This window comes from Equus quagga, chromosome 1 (genome assembly GCF_021613505.1).
Source record: "Equus quagga isolate Etosha38 chromosome 1, UCLA_HA_Equagga_1.0, whole genome shotgun sequence".
NCBI classification, from domain to species: Eukaryota; Metazoa; Chordata; class Mammalia; order Perissodactyla; family Equidae; genus Equus; species Equus quagga.
In genome coordinates this window covers 63,840,607-63,863,208 of record NC_060267.1, presented here as the reverse complement: position 1 = coordinate 63,863,208, position 22,602 = coordinate 63,840,607, and the positions used below count along the sequence as shown (strand labels likewise).

General features: G+C 42.0%; 1 protein-coding gene across 5 annotated transcripts in view; it reads right to left on the bottom strand.

The window, feature by feature from the left end:
• Positions 1–1,904: 1,904 nt before the first annotated feature.
• Positions 1,905–22,602, bottom strand: part of TGFBR1 (transforming growth factor beta receptor 1) — a 43,475-nt gene continuing 22,777 nt past the window's right edge. For 2 of the 5 annotated variants that reach the window (XM_046673057.1, XM_046673064.1), the window contains exons 9-10: positions 20,566–20,687; positions 4,755–4,830 (exon numbers count right to left, since the gene is read on the bottom strand). In XM_046673057.1, the coding sequence (XP_046529013.1) occupies positions 4,770–4,830; positions 20,566–20,687 (183 nt within the window). In that variant the 3' untranslated portion in view covers positions 4,755–4,769. Of the gene's footprint in view, positions 2,932–4,754; positions 4,831–16,214; positions 20,688–22,602 lie in introns of those variants that run through there. The other 3 variants (XM_046673083.1, XM_046673093.1, XM_046673073.1) reach the window with 2 other exon arrangements.

Below are 22,602 nucleotides of genomic sequence, written 5' to 3'. Positions count from 1 at the left end.
ATGTCGGTTGTGTTCAGCTGAGTCAACCTGTGATGGTCGGTCGGATGTGTCAACTTGGCTAAGCCACAGTCCCCAGTTATTCAAACGAATGCTAATCTAAGCATTTGTAGGTGTGATTAAAGTCCATAATCAGTTGACTTTGAGAAGGGAGATTACTGTAGGTGGGCCTGACTCAATCAGTTGAAAGGCTTTACGAGCAGAGTTGAGGCTTTCCTGAAGAGGAGATTCCCCCCGTGGCCTGCAGCTTCGGCTCACGCCCGGGCATCCCAGCCGCCCTTCCTGACAGCCCCCTCTACGGATTTCAGACTCATCTAGTCTGCCCCCATGATTATCGAAGCCAATTCCTTGCAATAAATCTCTTAATAAACCTCCTCTCCAGGTTATGATGGAACCAACTGATACACAACCTAAAGCCGCTCAGGGCTGGGGACGGTCCTCCAAATCGTGCCTATCCCAGACGTGCATCCCCAGACATGAGGCCGCTCCTCTCCCAGCAGGCAGAGCCTTCATAAGAAAGCCCTTCACCCCTGGGGGGCCCGGAGCCTCCAAAGCCCACCTGTCTGTGTGGTTAAGGATTCTCCTGTGTAGGGGAGGTGGACATTTCCTCTCCCCAAATGGGAGTTCGTTTGGCCGGAGAACGAATTAAATTCACATGAGACAGAATAGCAAGAGAAAATTAAACAAAGCTTTATGAGGAACCATGGCCCGGGGCCTTTCTTCCCAAAGGAAGAAAGGGCACCGAAGAAGTGGGGTGCACAGAGTGGTTATATAGCCCCCAAACGGGGTGTTTCACATGTGATTGAAATGTCCCTTTTACAATAGTCACGAGGCTGCTCTGTCAGCACAGAACTCGATGGAAACGACAGATAGGTCTGCTGTCCCAGTGAACGCCGCGGGGTGGCACGTGTGTTGCCTCGGGCTGCGGGGGGAGGGGGGGTCACAGATGAGCGCTGCAATCAGTTCCCAGCCTAAAGAAAGATGCTTAATCCTTAAAGAAATGCCAAAGTTGGGAGGGGGAGGGAAGTCAGTTACAGGAGGTTACCAGACAGGCACAATAAAATGCAGATTTTAAGTCATTGCCTTTGGTATTGATTAAGAGTTTTTAGAGAGAACGTCATCTCCTTTTTTCTTCCTGGTACAGAGAGGGAGGCACATTTTACAGGTAGAGATTTACCTTACAAATGTAAATATGTCCTAACAAAGGGCAAGTTCCATTCCTCAGAGCCTCCTTCCCTGTCCCAGTTTATCAAAAGCAATCAACCTCAAATAGTCCTGATACCAAAGAGACATATCTTGGGGTGGCCAATTCCAGGTCCCCACACCTATCACCAGGACAGTTTCTCCCCTGACACCTCAGGAAGGGGTAACAATGGATACATTGTTCTTTTTTAAAAAAATAAATTACTGTAGCAAGCATGGATTACAGCTATAAATGCTTTATTGTGAAAATGAAAATGTATACAAATTTTTAATTTATTAAGTTAAAAACCTCCAGGTCGAAATGATGCGGGGTTGGTGAGCCAAGGAGTCGAAAGAAAGATTTCTTGGACTCTCAAGGTCTGGCAGTGGTGCTCTTTTATTTAGAGAATAGTACAGAATAGCATGGGGACAGGACCTGTGGGCAGTCAGAGCTCCTGCTGCTGCCCCAAGTTGAGGGTTAGGGCTAATTTTATAAGGCATGGGTACGTGACTTATTTTTACTGGAAAAAGAAAAGATGATGTAAAAAGTCATCGAATGATTTCAGTGCAGATGGGGCCTGGTTATTGGGCGGTCATATAACTTTAGATACGAATCTGGCCATATAGATCGGCATGTAGGTGAGGATGCCCTGGGCTTCTCTCCCTGGGGCAGCCCTAATTCATACCATAAAAAAAATCCACTGGGTCATATAGTTTGGCATGTAGGCCAGGTCACCTTGGGCTTCTCTAGCTGGGGCAGCCTTAATCCACATCAATAATGGAAAAGAATAAAAGCAGGACATTAGACAGCTTTTGTGGAAGAAAGGAGGGAGGAACAAGAATACATGCTCACATTTACATAAAGAAACTCCGGAAGGATACACTAATCAACACGGTTCGCAACGGCAGCGGAGGGACGGGGAACGGAACAAGGAGGAGAGTCAAGCTTCTCAGGGAAAGAAACTTTGGTTTTTGGATTCTTCTGTTTTTTTTCATTTTTACTGAGATATAGTTGACATATTTATTGTGTAAGTTTAAGGTGTACAATGTGTTGATTTGATATTTATTGCAAAATAATCACCATCATGGCATTCGCTAACCCCTCTCTCCCATCACGCAGTTACCATTTCTTTTTTGTGGTGAGAACATTTAAGATCTACTCTCTTAGCAGCTTTCAAGTGTATAATACAGGATTATTAGCTATAATCACCATGCTGTACCTTAGATCCCCAGAACTTGTTAATCTTATAACAGGAAGTTTGTCCCCTTTCACCAACATCTCCCCATTCCTCGCCCCTGCGCCAGCACCCAGGAACCACCATTCTGCTCGCTGTTTCTGTGAGTTCAGCTTTTTTAGATTCCACATACACCTGATAGACATATGAAATATATATCATACAGAATTTGTCTTTCTCTGTCTCACTTATTTCACTTAGCATGATGTCCTTAAGCTTCCTCCAAGTTGTCACAAGCGGCCAGATTTCCTTCTTTCTCTAATGTCCCGTTGTATATAAACATACCACATCTTTCTCCATTCATCCAGTGAGGGACACTTGGGTTGTTTCCATGTCTTGCCTGTTGCTGCTGTCAACACACGAATGCAGACATCTCTTCGAGATCCTGATTTCATCTCCTTACTGCCAGAAGTGGGACTGCTGGATCATATGATAGTTCTATTTTTCAGTTTTTGAGGAAACTTCATACTGTTTTCCAGAGGGGCCGTACCATTTGCGGATTCTTGAAGTGCATTACCTATTCAAAAAATAAAATAACATTTTCAAAAGGATATTGGTTCCACAAGAAGCTCCTAAGTTACTAAGCACCCTTGTGATGGGCTCTAGAAACAGCCTGTGTGTGTATGTGTCTGTCTGTCTGTCTGTGTGTGAGAGGGAGAAAGACAGACAGACACTTCCAGCTTGGAGACAGGGGCTACCTGGAGGGGAGGATACGGGATTTGAGCCAGGCAGGAGTCAGACGGGCAGAAGGAGGAAGGAAAATTGGGAAGACACAGATTTGACAATACTGTGGCTGCCACGGCTGCACGGGCAGCAGCCCCCGGGATCATCCCTCTGCTCTGAGATGGATCCCCTCCACCTGCCCACGTGCAGAAACCTTTTCCCTTCCCCCACCGTAGATGGATTCGTGGCTTCTCTCTTCTTTTTAGAAAGGATAGAAAGTTCAGAGGAGACGCTGTCCAATCTCCAGTACTTTGTCTCACAAGATCAGTTCAGGGCACTGGGACCCAACACTGGGACGTAGGGCAGGGGAAGACGGGCAGACAGAAAAGAGACCATTTGAGGGGGCCTTCAACAATCAGCTTCATTCTTCAGTTGAGACATCCACGTTCAGGGCTCCCACAGTTAGCACCAGACATGGAACACGTGTGGGCCACTGGGCATCCACCTGGAGCACCAGCTCCTGTCACACGAAGACCCCAGAAAGATATAGGGGGAGAAAAAGATGACTTTACTGGAACGCCTCACAAGGAGATTCTCTGTGGCTGTAACACTTCAATAAATTTCTTTATTGGTGTAATATTGGTGTATATCATTATATAAGTTTCAGGTGTACAACATTATAATTTGACATCTGTATACACTACAAAGTGCTCATGACCAAAAGTCGAGTTACTATCCTACCTCTTTCTTCAGGGGGCAGGAGTAATGAGTCCTCTGAGGGACATGCTTGAGTAAGCAACTGTCTCAGAGTGGAGTGGGTTGAGTTTTGGTCTCATTAGGCGGCAGTGTGGACATTTGAGGCAGAGCTCAATTTGTCAGCAGGGAAGAGGAGAAGCTGAGCTGAGGGCTGCCACCAACAACCCTCCTGCTCTAAACAGAGCTTGGCCTCTTCTTTAAAGAATAGTTGTCTGGCACAGCACCATTTACGTAGAAATGGAGAGGGGGCTATACACATGCATGCATGCATACACCCATGTGTGTTTATGCATGCAGCCACATGTGTATGTATATGCATGCACTCATGCATGTATGTATACACAATGCATTCATGCATCTGGGTGTATGTGTATGCATGCACATATACATGCATGCATTCATGCATCTGTATGTATGTATGTGCATGTATTCTTGCATGCATATATATACATGCATGCATCACTGTGTATATATATACACACGCATTCATGCATGCATGTATGTATTTGTTCATCTATGCAGGAAATATCCTTGGAAGGATCCAGCAATGTGTTCCCATTGGATGCCTCCAGGGAGGAGAACTGAGTAGCCCAGAGATTGCATCAGTGGGAGATAGGCTACTGTAAGAAGTGACCTCAAAATACAAGGCTTGAACAAGATAGCCTTTCATTTCTGTCTCACACATATACTAGGGCTGGTATAATGGCAACCAAGTGCCAGGGACCCAGGCTCCCTCCGTTTTGTTGCTCGCCACCCCTACAGTGTGGTCCTCCTCTGCACAGACAAGGATGATTCCCCACAGCATCCACATCCAGCCAATAGGAAAGGGGAAATCCAGGAGCAGAAGGCACATCCTTGCCCTTGAGGAGCTGGGCGGATGTTGAGAATGCTGCTTCTGCTCACCAACCGTTGGCCGGAACTGTCACTTGGCCACACCTAGGAAGTGCCCTCCTCTGTCGAACAGTCATGAGCCCAGCCAAAGTTTGGGGCTTTGTTTCTAAAGAAAGAATAGTAAGAATAGATATAAGGGGTTAGTAGTCTTTGTCTTAGGCAGGATGGAAGGCACATTTTCACTTTATAGATTTGTCTTATCCCTTTTCAACCACATGAACCAAGAAAAAATTTTAAGTTTGAAAAATATACTATATTGAAAGTCACAAATTGAGCACATACATCCACCTCTTCACTAGACCACGGACCCATTAGAATAAAAGATAAGGTATTTTTAAAAGAATTAAATCACATCGGTGCTAGAAAACAAGAGAAGATGCCAGCAGATCAGAAAGTCTGAGAAAATACGGGAAGCTAGAAAGTAGATGGGATTGGATTGACTGAGAAAGACCAGCGGTAAAGACCAGCCCCAACACCAGGACCCAGAACGTCCCCTCTCGAGGCAGCTCCAGAAAAACACCAAACTCAGAGCCAAGACACAGACAGCAAGAGTAGGCCACAGGGCACTCATCTAAATAACTGAGCAAAGCACTGCATGCAAGTGGCTGGGCCTGTTGGGGCCTCCACCTCTCTTCCTCCCCCTACTCCTCAACATACCCTCAACCCATAAGGAGCCAATTGCCCCAGGACCCGTATATTATTCTCAAAAAAACGTGAGTGATCTATCCAGGAAGGGCTCCTAACATGAGTGTTGAAACTCAAGGAAGAAGTAGAATAGAGCTTAAAATCATTCTAGACATCCCAACACACATATATGGCAAGGGGAGGGTCATTGCTCTGCCAAGAGGAAAACCTAGCAATGTGCTGCAGTCCATTATTTAACCTCTCCTTACAGTGGCACACGTGGCCCTCCAGGCTGCGGTCTGGAGCAAGCCTGCTGACAACATGGCCCAACCACTCACAGGGGCCTGTAGCCAGCCCTCCGTTCAAGGGAGAGGCCTCGCGGGGAAATGGGGCTCACCGGCCTTCTAGACAGATTGTCCAGTCCTTCATTTGTGAAAGAGGATCAAAAGCCCTGGGTCAGCAAACATTTGAGGAAGACCAATAGCATGAAAGAGCTAAACAAAGACAAATAAACGAAAGGAGCCATCCTGGAAAAAAGCAAGATGCAGTAGGGAATATTAAAGAAGAAAACTCTGAGTATCTTTGGAGGGATTTGAGCGCATATTAAATTTCTAAATCAAGAGCTGGCAGCCATTAAAAAGGAGCCATCAGAGAACAGGAAATAACTTCTGGAAATTTAAAATGATTGTCAAAATTTAAAAATCCGGCAAACAGAACAAATCATAGAATAGCCAAGACCAAAAACCAGACTGGTTATCAGAATTCAGTGAAATCTCCTAGAACATGGGAAAAACACAAAGCAGCGAAAAATGCACGAAAAGTCCAGAGACAGAGGAAAGACCCAGGAGGTCACCATCCATTCATTCAATAGGAGACTGAGACAGAAAGAGCAAAAAAAAAAGAGGGAGGAAAATCAGACATAACAAAATTTTTCTGAGCTGGAGAAAACACAAATCTTCAGATTAAACGAGCCCACTGGGTACTAAGCAGGATAAATAAAAACAAGATCCAGACCTAGACAGCTGTGGAAATTTAGATCCCCAGGAAAAACGATAAAGGCTTAAAAGCTTGCAGAAAGAAGAAAATAGGTCAGCTACAAAGCAATGAGAATCTGACTAACATCAGACTTCATATTACAAATACTTGTAAACCATGCCTTTAAAATTCCAGTGGGATATGAATTTGAGCCTAAATGACACTCCAGGCCAAACCAGCCATGAGAGGGGAGAAGAGATTTTCAGCTATGCAGGGAAAGCGTATGACAGATGCGCTTCGATTTACAAATTACCCAAGGAGGTGCTTGAGCAAAGCAAAAGGAATGTAAGAATGAGATTTGAAGAAACATGAGACTAAAACAAACTAACAAAAAGCAGTGAAAGCCAAGGAAAATAAAAATGACGTGAAAAGACAGCCTTGAACCTTGGCGGTGGTGTGGTAGGGGTTCCATCCACGGGACTGGCTTTCTTCCTCTAAAGATCTGAACACATTCTGTTCTGCAGTGATTAATATTTACAGAACCACAGTATAATAAGTGCTATTTTTATTGCGTTTAAGTACTCAGGAGTTCAAGCCTAAAAGACTTGACTGTAGTTCTGGAACAGAACGTAAATGTGATAAACTCTGAAAGCGGGAAGAATGAAGATGTTTTGTATTGACGTGGAGGAACGCACACTACGTAGAAGCAAACGTAAGTTGCAGAACGATATTTATATATGTAATGTTGTCTATGTAATTTACATGCATAGGAAAACTTTCATTCACTTTTACTTCCTACACTTCTGTATCTTTTGAATTTTTATAAGCATGTACAACTTTTGTAATGAAAACATTTTAAATAGAATATTAGTTTGACGATTTACCTAATTATTAGCCCGCCTAGGGGACTTAGGGTTTTTGGTGAGGCCCTGAACAGAACAGACTGATTGAGTAAAAAGAACTACTTTTTGTGGAACCCACAATCTAAAGCTAGACCGGGACCTCAGCTGTTCTAAATCATAAAAACAGAAACAACGACAAAAACCCACAGACCAAAAACCAATGAAAGACCAACACTGCCATCTATTGAAGACTTCTTGGAGAACAGGCTGAGTTGGGAAGGCTTTTCGTTTAATTTCATAAATAACATTTCCTTTTGAGACCTGCACAGACCTGAAATCTGGTTTCTCTTCTCCAGGGCGCATGGATCCCTAGCGAGTTAAGTATCCTCACACAGAGGGGTGCTCAGGAAAGCACGGGCAGTAGTCTGAGAGATGCTTTGTCCCCAAGCATAGAGCTGACCCAAGGGACGTGGTCTCAAGTTTCTGACGCGGCTGTACTGGGGCAAAGGCTTGGTGTGTGGGCCCAATGAAGAGGAGTGATAGGGTACTAGAAAGACCCTTTAGTAAGTATTACTTTCCAAAAATAACTTAGGTTGTCCTGTGAAATAGTGGATGCACCCCTGGTCACCGAAAATGGGTAAAGAGAGACGCAGTGTGACCCTCTATCCTGGAAATTATAGAATGAATGTCTGCATTTCTGGGAGAAGTTAGACCACATGGACTTGGCATGCAGGCATTCAACAAACACTTACTGGGTGCCTACCACACATCAAAAACTGTGCAAGTGCCCTTACACCCGGAGTCACAGAGCCACAGAGTGGCTCTGAGAATGACTCAGACACAGCTACGGCATCAAAGGGTCCAAGAGGAACCGCACTCTACCTGGTGGGCCATCCTGCTAAACCCAACCTGTGTTCAGCAAGCACTGGATTTCCACATCACACTGTCCACGCTGAGGACACATTCCTTAAAACCCAGGCCCTGGAATCTAATGAACCAAACTCTCGTTCTTTTTTAAAGGAAAGGTTGAAAATATTAACATCCCAGTAAGATCAAAGCAGATTTCATTCATTTATTGGTTTAAAAAAGAAGCATAAAGTAAACCCCATATTCAAATCCCAAAATATTAGAGCTGGAAAGATTTCTAAAATCATCTGGTTCACTAAACTCATAAGCTGGGCTGAGTCTGGAATGCTGTAAATAAGAATTCTGGTAGCTTTTTCATTTGGAAAGACAGTACAAGAAAAGAAATGGGAAGAGGTGAACAAGATGTATAGGATTTGTTATATAGTCAATCCTCAATAAATATTGAGAATATAAAAATATTCTTTGACTTCCAATAATTTAAATCAAAAAGCCCCAAACTTCCATCTCACTAAAAGGTGCTGGGTTCCAAGGAGAGCCCATTGTTTAGAAAAAACAACATCTAGTAGGAGAAAAATACAAACTAATAGAAGGAGATGGAAGTAGCTGATGGAATAAGTAGATGGAATAGCAAGAGGGAAGCTAGAGATTGGTGGGGTGGTGAGCAAGCACACAAAAAGGTCTTCTCCGAGACGAGGGGAAGCTGGGGCTGGACCGCCTTTGTGAAAAGCTTGCCGGCCTCCATCTGGGTGAAGGACTTTGCTTCTAGAAAGTAAACATCCAGCAGTATGGCTGCACTCTCTCAGATGAGTTTGTGCTTTTAGGATTCCTTTAACCGGACATTCATTCATTCCACAAACTCTTCTCGGGGACTGCACTGAGTGAAACCTGGGCTAGGCAACAGGTTCACAGAAATGAATGAGACATGACCCTTGTTCTCGGGGTGCCATATCTCGCTGCACGGACAGGTCACGGCACCAATCGAGGACACAACACTGATACAGGGGCTCAGGGGGAAGCACACGTACTATACGACGCGGCTTCATAAACGGAGCGTGGCGGGGAGCTACAGAGAGAAGACTCCCCCAAGAAGTGGTCTTGTGCTTCTGACAGGGCACCCCAAACACACTGTGCTCCCTGAGAGCCCAAGGGTCCAGCGGAGTTAGCCTCCCCATAATCACAGAACCTATTTTGTTAGTTCTTACGTTAGGTGTTCGGAAAGGGAAAGGTGCGAAAGCCATCTGCTTCCTTCAAGCTGAAGAGGGAGAGCCCTAAAACCCCGTGAGGGGGTTCAGGTGGGAATGAAGTGCGGTTAGAGGTTGAGCAAGTGATTTGGAAATACTGCAGAGGACCAGTGATCTGCCAACAGGCAGGACCGTGAAGGGTGCAGGCAAGGACATTTGAGCTGGGCCCTGGGGGCGGTTCAAGTTAGCAGGGCAGAGGAGAGGAAGGTGCAGTTCCGGCAGAGCCTGAGCAGAGAGGGGAGAAGGAGGGTGTGTCAGGGAACACGAGGGTGCTTCAACAGCATGCTGGGTGGGAAGAGTGGCAGAGACAGATTTTATTTCTTCAACAGATTTATGGAGGTACAATTTACACACTATATAATTCACCCATTATATGCGTACAATTAATGATTTTTTTTGTCAGGGAAAGATTTGCCCTGAGCTAACATCTGTTGCCAATCTTCCTCTTTTTTATTTTTCCTCCCCAAAGCCCCAGTGCATGGTTGTATATTCTAGTTGTAGGTCCTTCTAGTTCTTCTGTGTGAGCCACCACCACAGCATGGCTACTGACAGACAGATGGTGTGGTTCCACGACTGGGGAACAAACCTGGGCTGAAGTGGTGAGAGCGCTGAACTTTAACCACTAGGCCATCAGGGCTGGCTCCAATGAATGATTTTTAGTAAACTTATAGAGTTGTGCATCCATCTCCAAAATCCAGTTTTAAAACATTTCCATCACCCCCAAAAGTTGCCTCACACCCATTGGCAGTCTTTGCATCCCACCTACTTCACTTAGCATGATGGTTTTGAGGTTCATCCATGTTGCAAGATGTACCAGTGGTCCACTCTTTTTTATTGCTGAATAGAATAGTAAACCATTGAATAGATGTAACACTTTTTAGAAAATGAACTCACCAGCTGGTGGACATTTCGATTGCTTCAATTTGAGTCTATGATGAACAATGCTGCTATGAACATTCACCAACCATTCTTTGTGTGGATGTTTTCATTTTTCTTGGATTAGGGTTGCCAGATTTAGCAAGTAAATACATGATGCCCAGTTAAATTTGAATTTCAGATAAACAACAATTTTTTAGTATGTCTCAAATATTTCATGAGACATATATATATTGAAAAATTGTTTATCTGAAATCCAAATTTAACTGGATGTCCTGTATTTTGTCTGGCAACCCAATTGTGCGCAGACACCTAAAGATGGAATTACTGGGTCACATCATAGGTTAATATTAAACTTTTTAAGAAACTGCCCATCTGTTTTCCAAAGGGATTGTACCATTTTCCACTCCAGCAATGTATGAAGTTTCTAGTTTTTCTCATCCTCATCAACTCTTGGTATTGTCTGGTTTTTTTTGTTTGGTTGGTTTTTTGGTCACTTGGTCACATATGGAAGGGTTTATTTCTGGACTCTCAGTACTGTTCCATTGCTCTATATTGCTTATCTTATGCCAATAAACATTGTTTTGATTATTGCAGGTTTATAGTAAGTTTCAAAAGTGGGTAAGGTAGTTCCTCCAATTTTGTTTTTTTCAGAATTAATTCTGGCTATTTTAGATATTTTGCATTTCCATATAAATTTTAGGATCAGTGTATCAATTCCTAAACAAAAAATCCTGTTGGAATACTGATAGAGATTGAGTTGAATCTGCAGAACAGTTTGGGGATAATGGCCATTACAACAGTACTGAATCCTCTAATCCACAAACATGGAATATTTCTCCATTTGCTTACATCTTTAATTTCTTTCAGCAATTTTTGTATTTTCAGTGAAATAAATGTATTCTTGTATTCTTTTTGATGCTATTGTGAGTGGAAATTTTTTAAATTTGGAGGATTGTTCATTGCTAATATAGAAAATTTCAATCTTTTTGGATATTGAACTTGAAAACTAAAAGCTTGCTAAATTCGGTAGTAGCTCTTTTGGTGGATTCCTTAGGATCTTACAGGATCATGTCATTTGTGAATAAAGGTGGTCTTACTTTTTTTTTTTCCAATTTGAATGCCTTTAATCTTTTTTAGGGGGAGGGAAAGCAGGAGCTGGATAGAATCTCCACTGCAATGTTGAATAGAGTGATGAGAGGGGATATTCTTGACTTGTTCCTGATTCCAGGAGAAAAGCACTCCTCCATCATTAAGTACGTCAGCTGTGGGTTTATCATAGATTGGAAAATCCTTCATTAGGTTGAGAAAGTTGCCTTCTACTCCTAGTTTGTTGAGTTTTTATCATGAACAGATGTTGAATTCTGTCAAACGCTTTTCCTGTGTCTATTTAGTTGATCATATGGGTTTTATCCCTTTTTATTAATATGGTGTAAAACATTGATTTTGGGATGTTGAATCAAGCTTGCAGCTTATATACCATTTGCTCCTGGTATATGAGCCTTTTTGTTTGTTGCTGGATTCAGTTTGCTAATATTGTGTTGAGGATTTTTGCATCTATCTTGATGGGATTTAAATACCTTTTTAAATAGGGTATTTAAAACTATAAATTTCCCTCTCAGCACTGCTTTAGCAGCATATCATAAATTTTGATATGTTTTCATTTTCATTTGGTTAAAATTATTTTCTATATTCCCTTGTGATTTCTTTAATACATGGGTTATTTAGAAATGTTATTTAATTTCCAAATATTTGGGGATTTGCAAAGTTGCTTTCTGTTGGTGACTGTTAATTTCATCATGGTTGGAGAAGATACTTTCCATGATTTCAATCCTTTTATATTCATCGAGACTTGTTTATGGCACAGAACATGGTCTTCCCTGGAGAATGTTCCAAGTGGCCTTGAAAAGAATGTGTGTTCTGCTGTTGGTGAATGCTGTTCGACAAATGTCAGGACAAGTTGGCTGAGAGTGTTCTCTTTTATATATTTCTTGTCAAGGTGTTCCCTCAATTATTGAGAAATATTGAAATCTCCAAATATTATCATTGAATTGTCTATTTCTCCTTCCAAATCTGTCACTTTTTTCTTCATGTGTTTTGGGGTTCTATTAGGTACAATTAATAATTGCACGATAACAATACTTGTTATATCTCCCTGATTTATTGACCCTTTTGTTGTTTGAAATGTCTGCTATTTCTAGTACTATTTCTTGTCTCAAAGCCCACTTTGTCTGATATTAATATAGTCATTCCAGCTCTCTTATGATTACTATTGACATGGTATATATTTTTCCATACTTTTACTTTCAATTTGTATCTTTGAATCTAAAGTGTCTCTTGTAGGCACCCTATAGTTGAGCTTTGCTTTTTTATCCATTCTGACAATTTCTACTTTTTGAGTATTTAGTCCAATCACACTTAATGAAATTATTGGTACGGTTAGATTTATGGCTGCCATTTTGCTATATGTTTTCCAAATGTCTCATCTTTTTGCTTCTCTTTCCCTCACTTGCTGCTTTCTTTTGCGTTAAACATTTTTTAGAGTACCACTTTAATTTCTGTTGTTTTTTAACTGTATTTTTTGAGTGTTTAGCGGTTGTTCTAGGGACTACAAAAACATGCATTTCAATTTATCACCATCTTCTTTGGATTAATACTCAAGTAATTCCAATAATTCCAACAAAATATAGAAAGTTTGTTCCAATATAGCTCCATTTCCTAATCCCTCCTTTGTGCTACTATTGTAATATACATTACATCTGTTATAAACTCAACAATATAGTGTTATTATTATTGCTTTATATAATAATATGCCATTTAAAGAAGAGAAAAAATATATTTACTGTGGTAGGCAAACGTCTCTCTAAGATCCTCCTCCTCTGGTTATTCAATCAAGGTACTGCTATGAAAGAAGTTTGCAAATGACATTAAGGTTGCTCAATAGGGAGATTATCCTCGATTATCCAGACAGGCCCAATGCAATCACATGAGCCCTGAAAAGTGGAAGAAGCAAGCAGAAGAGTCCATCAGAGAGAGATGTGGTGGAAGACAGAAGCAGAGGAGATGCAGCAGATGGGGAGACCAGAGGGATGCAGTATGAGGACTCAAACTGCTGCCGCTGCCTTTGAAGATGGGGGAAGAGGGCCAACAGCCAAGCAAGGTGAGCGGCCTCTAGGAGCTGAGAACAGCCCCCGGCTGACAGTCAGCAAGGAAATGGAGACCTCAGTCCTACAACCACAGGGACTGAATTCTGCCAACAACCTGAATGAGCTTGAAAGTCAATTCATCTTGAGCCTCTAGAGAAGAATGCAGCCCAGCCAAAACCTTGGTTTTGATCTTCTAAAATGTGGAGCAGAGAACCAACCGGGCCACACTATACTTAGACTTCTGAACTATGGAAGTGTCAGATCATAGGGGGTGCTGTTTTAAGCCGGTACGTTTGTAGTAATTTGCTATGGTAGCAATGCATTCATACAGTCTTTTCTATTTACTCACATACAGACCATTTCCAGTACTCTTCATTTCATCCTATGGATTCGAGTTACTATCTGGTGTCATTTATTTCCATTCCGAAGGATTTTTTGTAATATTTCTTGTAAGGCAGATCCACAGGCAACAAATCGTCTTAGTCTTTTTATCTTTTTATTTTGCCATCTTCTTTTATTTTTTGCCTTCATTTTGAAAGCTAGCTGTGTCCAAATCCTGTAATGCTCCCAACCGGCAGTCTCTGGAGCTTCCTGAAAGTATGGGAATCGCTCTTGAGCACCCAGTCCTTGGTGGTCTTGACTCAGAGATCTGAAGATTGTTATCCCAAGCAGGTGTTAAGATTGGATGTGAGAATATCAGAGATTCTGGGGCCTAGTGGGGAGAGTGGCAACTTCCTCCAGAATTTGCAGGCCCCAAACCTGAGTTGCAGCCCCAGGATGCCCACCCCTTCTGAGTTGGCTACAGGAGCTCAGGGAAGCAGGAGTCACCTTCCCTACACTCTTGTGAGACCAACAGTTGGAAAAGGAAGGACAGATGTGAGCCTGGCATAGGAAAATCTGCAATGGCTGTACCCATGTGTCCTTCCTGTGTCTCCCCTACTCAGGAACAAGAGAAGTGAGCCTAAAGGTCATCCAGAGTGTATTCGACTTACACTGCTTATAATTGCTCTAGCCTGTTGCAGATCTGGGTAGATGTTGCCTATTGAGAATCCTGAGTGTGTTCAGCTTCATGGGCTTTTTTTTCTTTGCTATGAGGAGAAGGCCTCACTATCCTTGAGACTGAAATGAATACCAAGGCTGGCTCTGGGGCTTGGCCAGCTGCCACTGGCCTCCCAAATCAGAGCTCCCAGGGGACATGCTGAGCTCTACGTTCTGAGTGAGAGAAGCTCCCAAGGTGGAAAGGCCAGCGAGGGAGAGGAGGCTATTCCTGAGCCTCCCAATACTTGCCCTCTCTGGCCTCACCCGTCTAGCAAATCCACATCCAGAGGACAAGATTGCCAGGCTCCTCTCAGTCCTGTGTACCCTCCTTAGGACACCTTCAGTTGGTCTCTATCTGTCCTAGTTGCAAAAATCAGGTGAGATCATGCATATGAAAGCAGTTGGACAAAACTCAAACGCTAGGTATTAGCCAATCACCTCTCGCATCTGGAATTAAATCCCAAAAGTGCATTTCATCTATCACTCATGGAGTGCCCACATCACTCCAGCCTGTGAATCCGATGACCACCTGATTCCTCTTAAGGGTACCAGGAGCGCCAAGCGGCAGTTCTAATTTTACCTACCCGTCCCACATTGTTTTTCCTTTCAAAATGTCTAAGATTCCTATAGCCTATCAATCCACTCCTCCCTTTAAACATGGAACCCAAGCTCCCTGCACACCATCTATTACAACCTTCAGAGCCTGAGTGTTCTGTGCTGCGAGGCGCAGCGCGTGCGCATCTTACTCCTGGGCCATGCCGACACTTGCTCACAGCTCCTGCTCTTCTCGCCCTCCCCCAGCTGCCTCTGTCCCCTTCCCCTCTTTGAAACACTTAAGTTGCCAATCGCCCTTTTTATAGTTCCACTCTTTCATAACAGAAAATAGTTATCTTCACTTTCTTCCCTTTCCCATTTCTCTTTAACTCACACAAAGAATCCTTTATTTCCATGATGATTTAATATTATTTAACTGTATCTTTCCTAATTCTTAAAAATCACGGGCTGACCCCCACAGGACTGAGCCCTAGCTTCTGTAACATCAAGTTTTTCTACTCGCTTTCCAGAAGAGCCCCACTGTTCTTTAAAAAAGTACAGGGTTGCCAGATCTGTCCCTGAGGCCACATCTCCCAAATCCCTGTTTCCAGTTAAGAAACACCAAAGGCAGAAGAGACCTGGAGAAGCTGGGTCCGCTGTTTCTCTGAATCTGCAACGTTTTAAAAATAATTTCACTTTTTTCCACTACATCCTGCTGATGTCTTCTTTATGATGAAGAAAGAAAAAAATCCCTACATCCAGTCTTTGAATTGAAGTGACCAGTCTTTAAGGCAAGCGCAGTCCAACCTGCACAGCCTCTCAGAGTCAGTCCAGGGTCTGCGGACCACAGCTCCTCCGTCTACGCCTACTGCCTCAGTGCTCTCATCAGCCAAGCGCTCACGCTCAGGACACCAACTGTTCAAATCTACTTAAAAAAAAAAAAAAAGCCTATTCTACAAATTGTACCTATTCTCACAAATCCTTAAATTAGGAAAGAAGACGAAAATACTCGAAATTTCCTTTGAAAATCACTGAAAAACTTTAAATCAAAATAATAACACCACTTTAACATAAATTTAGTGCATCTGCTGAGCCAGAAGTAAAGCAGTTCACAGGTAGATGGGTCCCATCCTGACCCGACAGATCAACACCGCGAGCAAGTGGAAAGAAACCACCACACTGGCAGACGCACCTTTAGGCAGGCGGCACTTCTCAAACACGTGACAATCCTGTAACTTGTGCTGGGCAGCAATCCAAAGATCCGACTGTACCTACGGCCACCGCACTTCCTAACAGCAGGATTTACTCCAACGTACGTGCTTTATTTTAAATGATGCCACTAGCACATGGGAAAAAAAGTAATTTATTTGCATTGCTTCCATTTTCCTACTGTAGTGTTAGGACTTGACATTAGTATCACTCTTCTACTTCCTATTTACAGTTCATTCAGAATTTACTACAAATACAATATACAATTTTAAAAAACTTATGGGGAACTGCAGTTTTTGTTTTTCTCTCCTCTTTACAGGTTTCTCAAAATCATTCAACTTAAAAGAAAATTTATATGGACATTTTCTGTACAGATCTGAAAGGACAGAGATTACAGTGATAAAGCCAAAAGAATTTTGCACAAATACAATAAAATACAGAAAATAGAAAGTATAGATGATGTTATTTGGGGTACAAATATAAACAATACAGTACCATTTGAGTAATTTAACAACATAATACTCATACTTTATAGAAATAAAACTGCAAACCTGGAGAATGCTCTGACAAATATTAAACATTATATATACAATGAGGTAAATGTACCTTGGTCTCTCGAGAGGTAATTTAAGTTTAAAGCAATTGACATTTTGAAGCATCTCCTTGACATATAAAGAAATATCAAACACTCCATTCCATTGGCACAATGTGAAAAAGGGTTATCAAAACATGGTTCATGATAATTAAATTCACAAATCTTGTTAAAAAATAAAAACAAATTCACTGAAGTTCTTTTTAAGCTTTAAGAAACAGGTTGAATATTATTAACCACATTTTTAAAAGTTTATAGTTACAAATAAGATTGCATAATGGGATTGAAAAGTTTAAATGTACTGACAACCCTCAGAATGTCCTAGAAGTCCAGCATTGCCAGAGAGAGGGCCCATGGATACTCCAGCATTCCAAAGCAGACACAAGAAGCTGCAGTACATGTCCAGAGCTATTCAGGATCTCAGAAATATCTGAATTGGCATTTTCCACCAAGCTGCAACAGAATCATTATCTGGAATCTCTACAATTTGGAGCCACAACACTGCCACAGTCAAGAAGCGAAAGGAACAGCTGACTTACAATCACTCTTTCAGTGCAAGGACAAAAATAAACTGTCGATATGACACATCTAATGGGGTACTGATTCTGTTGTGCATTTTAATTAGCACTTTGCCATCTTGTTTTACAAAATATTCTACGTGATAGTTCTCAGATGTAGAGGGAAAAAAGGTAACTCGTGCATGAACTGCAAAATGGCCAAGTGACCACTTAAATTTTGTAGTAAGAACTGAAATTTGGAATTCTTGGTGGCACGGCACTGTACACGACTCAAGGCACTTCTTGAGCACTATCATTACAGCAGAATTACAGGCTCAGCTCTTTGGGACTTACCCTGTCCTACAGAGGATACAACTGGCCACTGCTTCTGGCACAACTCCCACTGTCCCTCAGCCGCCACCTGGCTGCCACCCCCTCCTTGGCCACGGCTGAAGTCAAAGCAGGGCAGCCAGTAGGGCCCTCATCCACCCAATCTCCAAACGTGGAGACCCCTCCCAGCAACATCCAATGGCTCCAGGAAGCGGAAGTACCCCACAACATCCATCCACCATTCACTTAGATATCAAAAGCAGCTATTCAGTCAAAGGCTGCTGGGGGGCCAGGGCGGGGCAGGTGGTATAAGAGAGTGGCCTCTGAGCCAGGGGCCAGCAGGCAGGCAGGTGGGGAGAAACAGCTGAAGTTATGAAGGAAGGGCTAGGATGTCTGCGCCCCACCAAGTGACACCTGTCCACCCCTATTCCTTGGGGATATTGACAAAATGGATGTGGACAGGCAATTTGCCTGCAGGTGTATTTCAGCCAAGCTGAATCCTGGAAGGTGAGCATCTGAAGATAGGCAGTATAAATAAAGGCTTCTGTTTCTAAATAACAAAATTAATACTCTAGTCAAATTTATCTGCAGTTATGGCCATAGTAATCATGATCTATTTCATTGTTTAAGTTACTTTCATTTTCAATATTAGACAGCTGGGGTTTATCAAACCATCATTAGCCAAAAAAGGAATTAGCTGCAGTAATAAACCCAATTTAGAACTAAATTCCAACTTTTTAAAAATTCCCTGATTTATCAAAAGTACATTTTATCCACTTAGGCAAGAACACCATAACTGTAACTCGATCTTTGACTCAATACCTTCAGCAGAAGTTTATTATCTTATATGAAAGTGAGAAATCACGTGTCACAACTTTAAATCAGACAGGAACTTTTGGTATGTTCTTAAAATTATATAAAAATAGTTTCAGTGATAAAATGCATTGGTCCCCTGGATTTCATAAAGCAGATCTGGTAGGCTTAGAAATGGCCAAAAAAAAAAAAAAAGTACCTGATCATAGAGCTAGAGATGAAACAGGAAATATAACACAATTATAAAAACAAACCTCTCAAACTCATTCACTTGCTTTGATGAAATCATGGTAACTACAGAAAAAACTCAAATTTGGAGTCAAAATATTAACCTCTAAGCACATTTTCCCCATGATGTTTTTAAACACATGAAATTGACACTAAATTCCTATGTAATATGTCATTCACTCTAAAATTACTTTGGTTTAAGACCAAATAGTCTTTCAATTGATTCTACGTATAAGAGATAAGACATTATCAGAATGCAGCTCAGTCAGCGTGAATGGCCATTGTCTCTTTCTGACCAAAATGCTGTCAGGGTTATTCTGACCCTTTCAAATGGGAAATCGATAGTACTATAAAGTCAATGTCTTGCCTCACAGCTATGACAGTTTTTCCTCCCTCAGAATAAGATCACAGTGATAAGAGAACTTTGAAAATGGTACAAGCCCTACAAAGACTTTTAGCACTGGAAATAAAAACCAGTCCTTATAAGCTAATTTCAACTTAATGTGAGAAGACCATGACCAGTTTGCTTTAAACATCTAATCTGACTGAAAACATCCGCAAATGGAGAACCTGTACTCAGAATATTCTTTAGCTTCCTCTCTCCCAAATATCAAGGGTGCACTGAACTCATGACATGGCCATGGAACCACACAGCCGCACTCCGTGTGCAGAAGGAAAGACGGAATGAAGAGCTGCCTTCCTCAGAGTGTGGTGAGACCTCAGAACACGCTACTCTAACCTTGTTACAAAGACAAAACCCACCGAATAGCGACTCCTACAAAACAAAGGTGACTCTCTCGCACACCTGTCATCTACTCAAATTATTCACTACTTTCACCTCCCTAGAAAAAGGCCTATTATTTAACATTAACCATATTCTAATTTTAAATGTAATTCATTTCTTAAAAAAATAACACTGTCTCTGATCAGATAAAGAACAAAATGGCTTACAGAATGCAACACAACTTTTCACAAGTAGCTAGACAGATTTTCCCTTGGAGAAAAATTAGCCTGTACACTACAAATTTTAACTTAAGTACTATAAGCATCTAGAGTGCCACTTGATTTTTTTAAGTATACTTAGACAACATAATTAAAATGCAAAAGCTGGATGTGAGAATATTCAAACATGACCATGATAATTTACCAATTAATGACACTTCACTTCTTTCGTGGGCTAAGCACATTTTGGTAGGAGAAAGGCATTTTCAAAATGGAATACTGAATGACACACCACAAAACTTCCAAAAAACAAAACAGAAAACGTCTGAGTTACCCAGATAAATAAACTTTTTCAGTTAAAACACTTCAGGTTTTAACATATACAGACTTTAAGCAATTCTACTTATTTCCGTTAGAAAGATACAGAAGTGGCACTTACTGGTATAGTACAATCCCATTTTGAAGGCATGTAATGTTGTGAATATGTGAAAGAACAATAATAGTATACAAAATACAATTGCATAAATTATGTTCCTCACTACTACATGAGGTCATTTTTAGACTCAAGATAAGAGTTTTATAAGTGTTAGTTTTAAGATCCTGAAATTATAGAACAGTACATTCAAAGTCTGAATCAAGGAAACTCTTTAGTGGTTCAGAATCCTCTGAGAATGTACTAACCAGGAGTAAATCACTTTCTTTAAAAATAAGAAATGTTTCATATAACTCAGCAATCCAGTTCCTTTACCCTTAAAGACGATCTTTAGCACAGCAGAGCTACCTAAAGTTAAGACCAGCAATTATGTTTTAAAAAAACAAGTTTTGTGTTAATAAAAGATAAAGGTAGACTACACAACATTTTGTAACTGTCCTGGGAAAGAAGCGTTCATAGTGCACAGAAAGGACCCCATGGCTGTTTCCTGGGTCCAAAGCAATCCTGGGAAGTTTTTAATTGACCTTATTACACTGTTGCAGAAGGAAGCAATATCCTTCTGTTCCCTCTCAGTGAGGTAGAACTGACCTCCCAAATTAAACCCAGGAGCAGATCTGAAGGAAAAGCAGAGCCCAGGCCAAGCTGCACAATTACATTTTGATGCCTTCTTGTTGACTGAGCTGTGACAATGTTTTCTTAATCCGCAGAGCTGTAAGCCTTGCCGCTCCATTGGCATACCAGCATTCTCTCATGATTTTAGCCATTACTCTCAGAGCCTAGAAGAAAACACAGGAAAAATAATTAACACACGCACCACTTCCACTGATTTGGATAAGAATCTTTACCTGTAAAGTTTCTTTCTAAATGATGTGTGTACAAGTTTTTTTTGTTTCAGCATTATCTGTAACAGGAAAAGAATAGGAATGACCTAAATTCTCATCAATAGGGTACTGGTGCGAGCAGCTGGAAAGCAGCGGACGGGGGCACTGACTGAGCAGACCTGAGAAAACTGAACCTTAACCAGAGCTGTGCTGGGGCAAAGAAGGAACTTGACTCACACTGAAACTCCCCTCAAAGGCATCAAGTACCTGTGGGGTGAAGTTCAGGCTAAAAGCAGGAGGATCGACCACAAGAGCTAGAACCCCAGACACCCGCCCCTCCCACCTTCACAGAGCGGGGGACTGCCCCCACCCCAGCAGAAGAGCAGAGGTTTGTATCTGAGAGGGTGAAACACAGCTTTCCGGCTTGGGGAACGGAAGGGCAAAGTTCGACACTGACAACCCACCAAATGCTAAGACCGTACGCTTTCTCCCCAAAACACAGGCAGCAGCTGGTGCACACTCCGCCAGGGAAGAGGCCGGGAGAATCTTCTCTGGGCAAAGTGAGCAGCCCAAGAGGAAAGGCCTGAAGAGACCGGCGTCAGTGTCAGCCCAAGGAAGCAACCCAGTGACATTTCCCGCAAGCCCATGGTCAGTGAGCCGCCTCCCGCACACGAGCGTCCTCCTGGCTGTCAGTGTCCCGCTCTTAAACATGAAGACAGCATGAGGCTATCAGACACCTGGGGAAAGTACTATGAAATGCAGGAGCTGACACAGACAGAAAACAGCAACTTGGAGAAAGAGAAGCTGCACAGAGAGAAGAAAACACCAACAATCTATCCTTACTATGCTCAGAGATCAGACAACACTGATGCAGGGTCTACCAGGGATGGGCTTTTGTTTCTGGCTTGACTCTGGAAAAACTTTACAGAACTGGAAGGAAAACCTGATAAAAAAAAAAGATAAAAGCTGAAAACGTCCCAGAAAGTGGAGAAAAAAGACAAAGAAATGGACAATAGGAGGGAAAAGATAAGAAAATCAGAGTCCTGTCCAGGAGGTCTGACTAGAGGTCTAATTTCCTAACTAGAACTGAAGAAAGAGAACAGAGGAAAATGGAGGGAACAAATCAGAGAAATAGGTCAGGGACATTTCCTAGAAATGAACATTCATTTCCAGATAAAAAGGACCAAGTGCCCAGCACATACTTCTATTCATTCAACAAACATTTATTGAGTGCCTACCATCTACCATCCTAGATGCTGGGAATACAGCAGTGAACCAAGAGACAAAATCTCTGTGCTCACAAAGCTTATAATCTAGAGTGCAAAGCATATAATTAATTAATAAAATACACGGACTGTCAGTGTTAAGTGCTAAGGAGAAACATCACTTAGAGAAAGAGATAAAATATGACACGGAAGGAGGGTGCGATTTTAAATAGGTACAGAGGTCACATCTCACTGACAAGGTAACATCTGAGCAGAGACCTGAAAGAGGGAGAAATGAGCCAACCAAGAAACAGGAAGACATGGAGCGCAGGGAGCTTCACCGGAACAGGTCAAGGGAACCCCAGGACGAAAGGCAAGGGTTAGCCCAAAATGAAAGCTGTACAGCTGGCTAAGAGCAGCCAGTCCAGACTGGAAAAGGCCAGAAGGTTCCGGAAGACACTTCTTTAGGCATTCGATCAGTTTCATAGTCTTGATGTGTTTCAACTATTGAGAGGAGATTTATAAAATCCTAGAAAAGTGAAAGATTGAATTAATGAAAGTACACAGAAAACTAACCAAATGGAGGATACCCAAAAATGACAGAGATGGCATTAATTCAGCATGATGTGATAGTAACTGCAAGTTCTAAGTGTGCTCTTAATGTT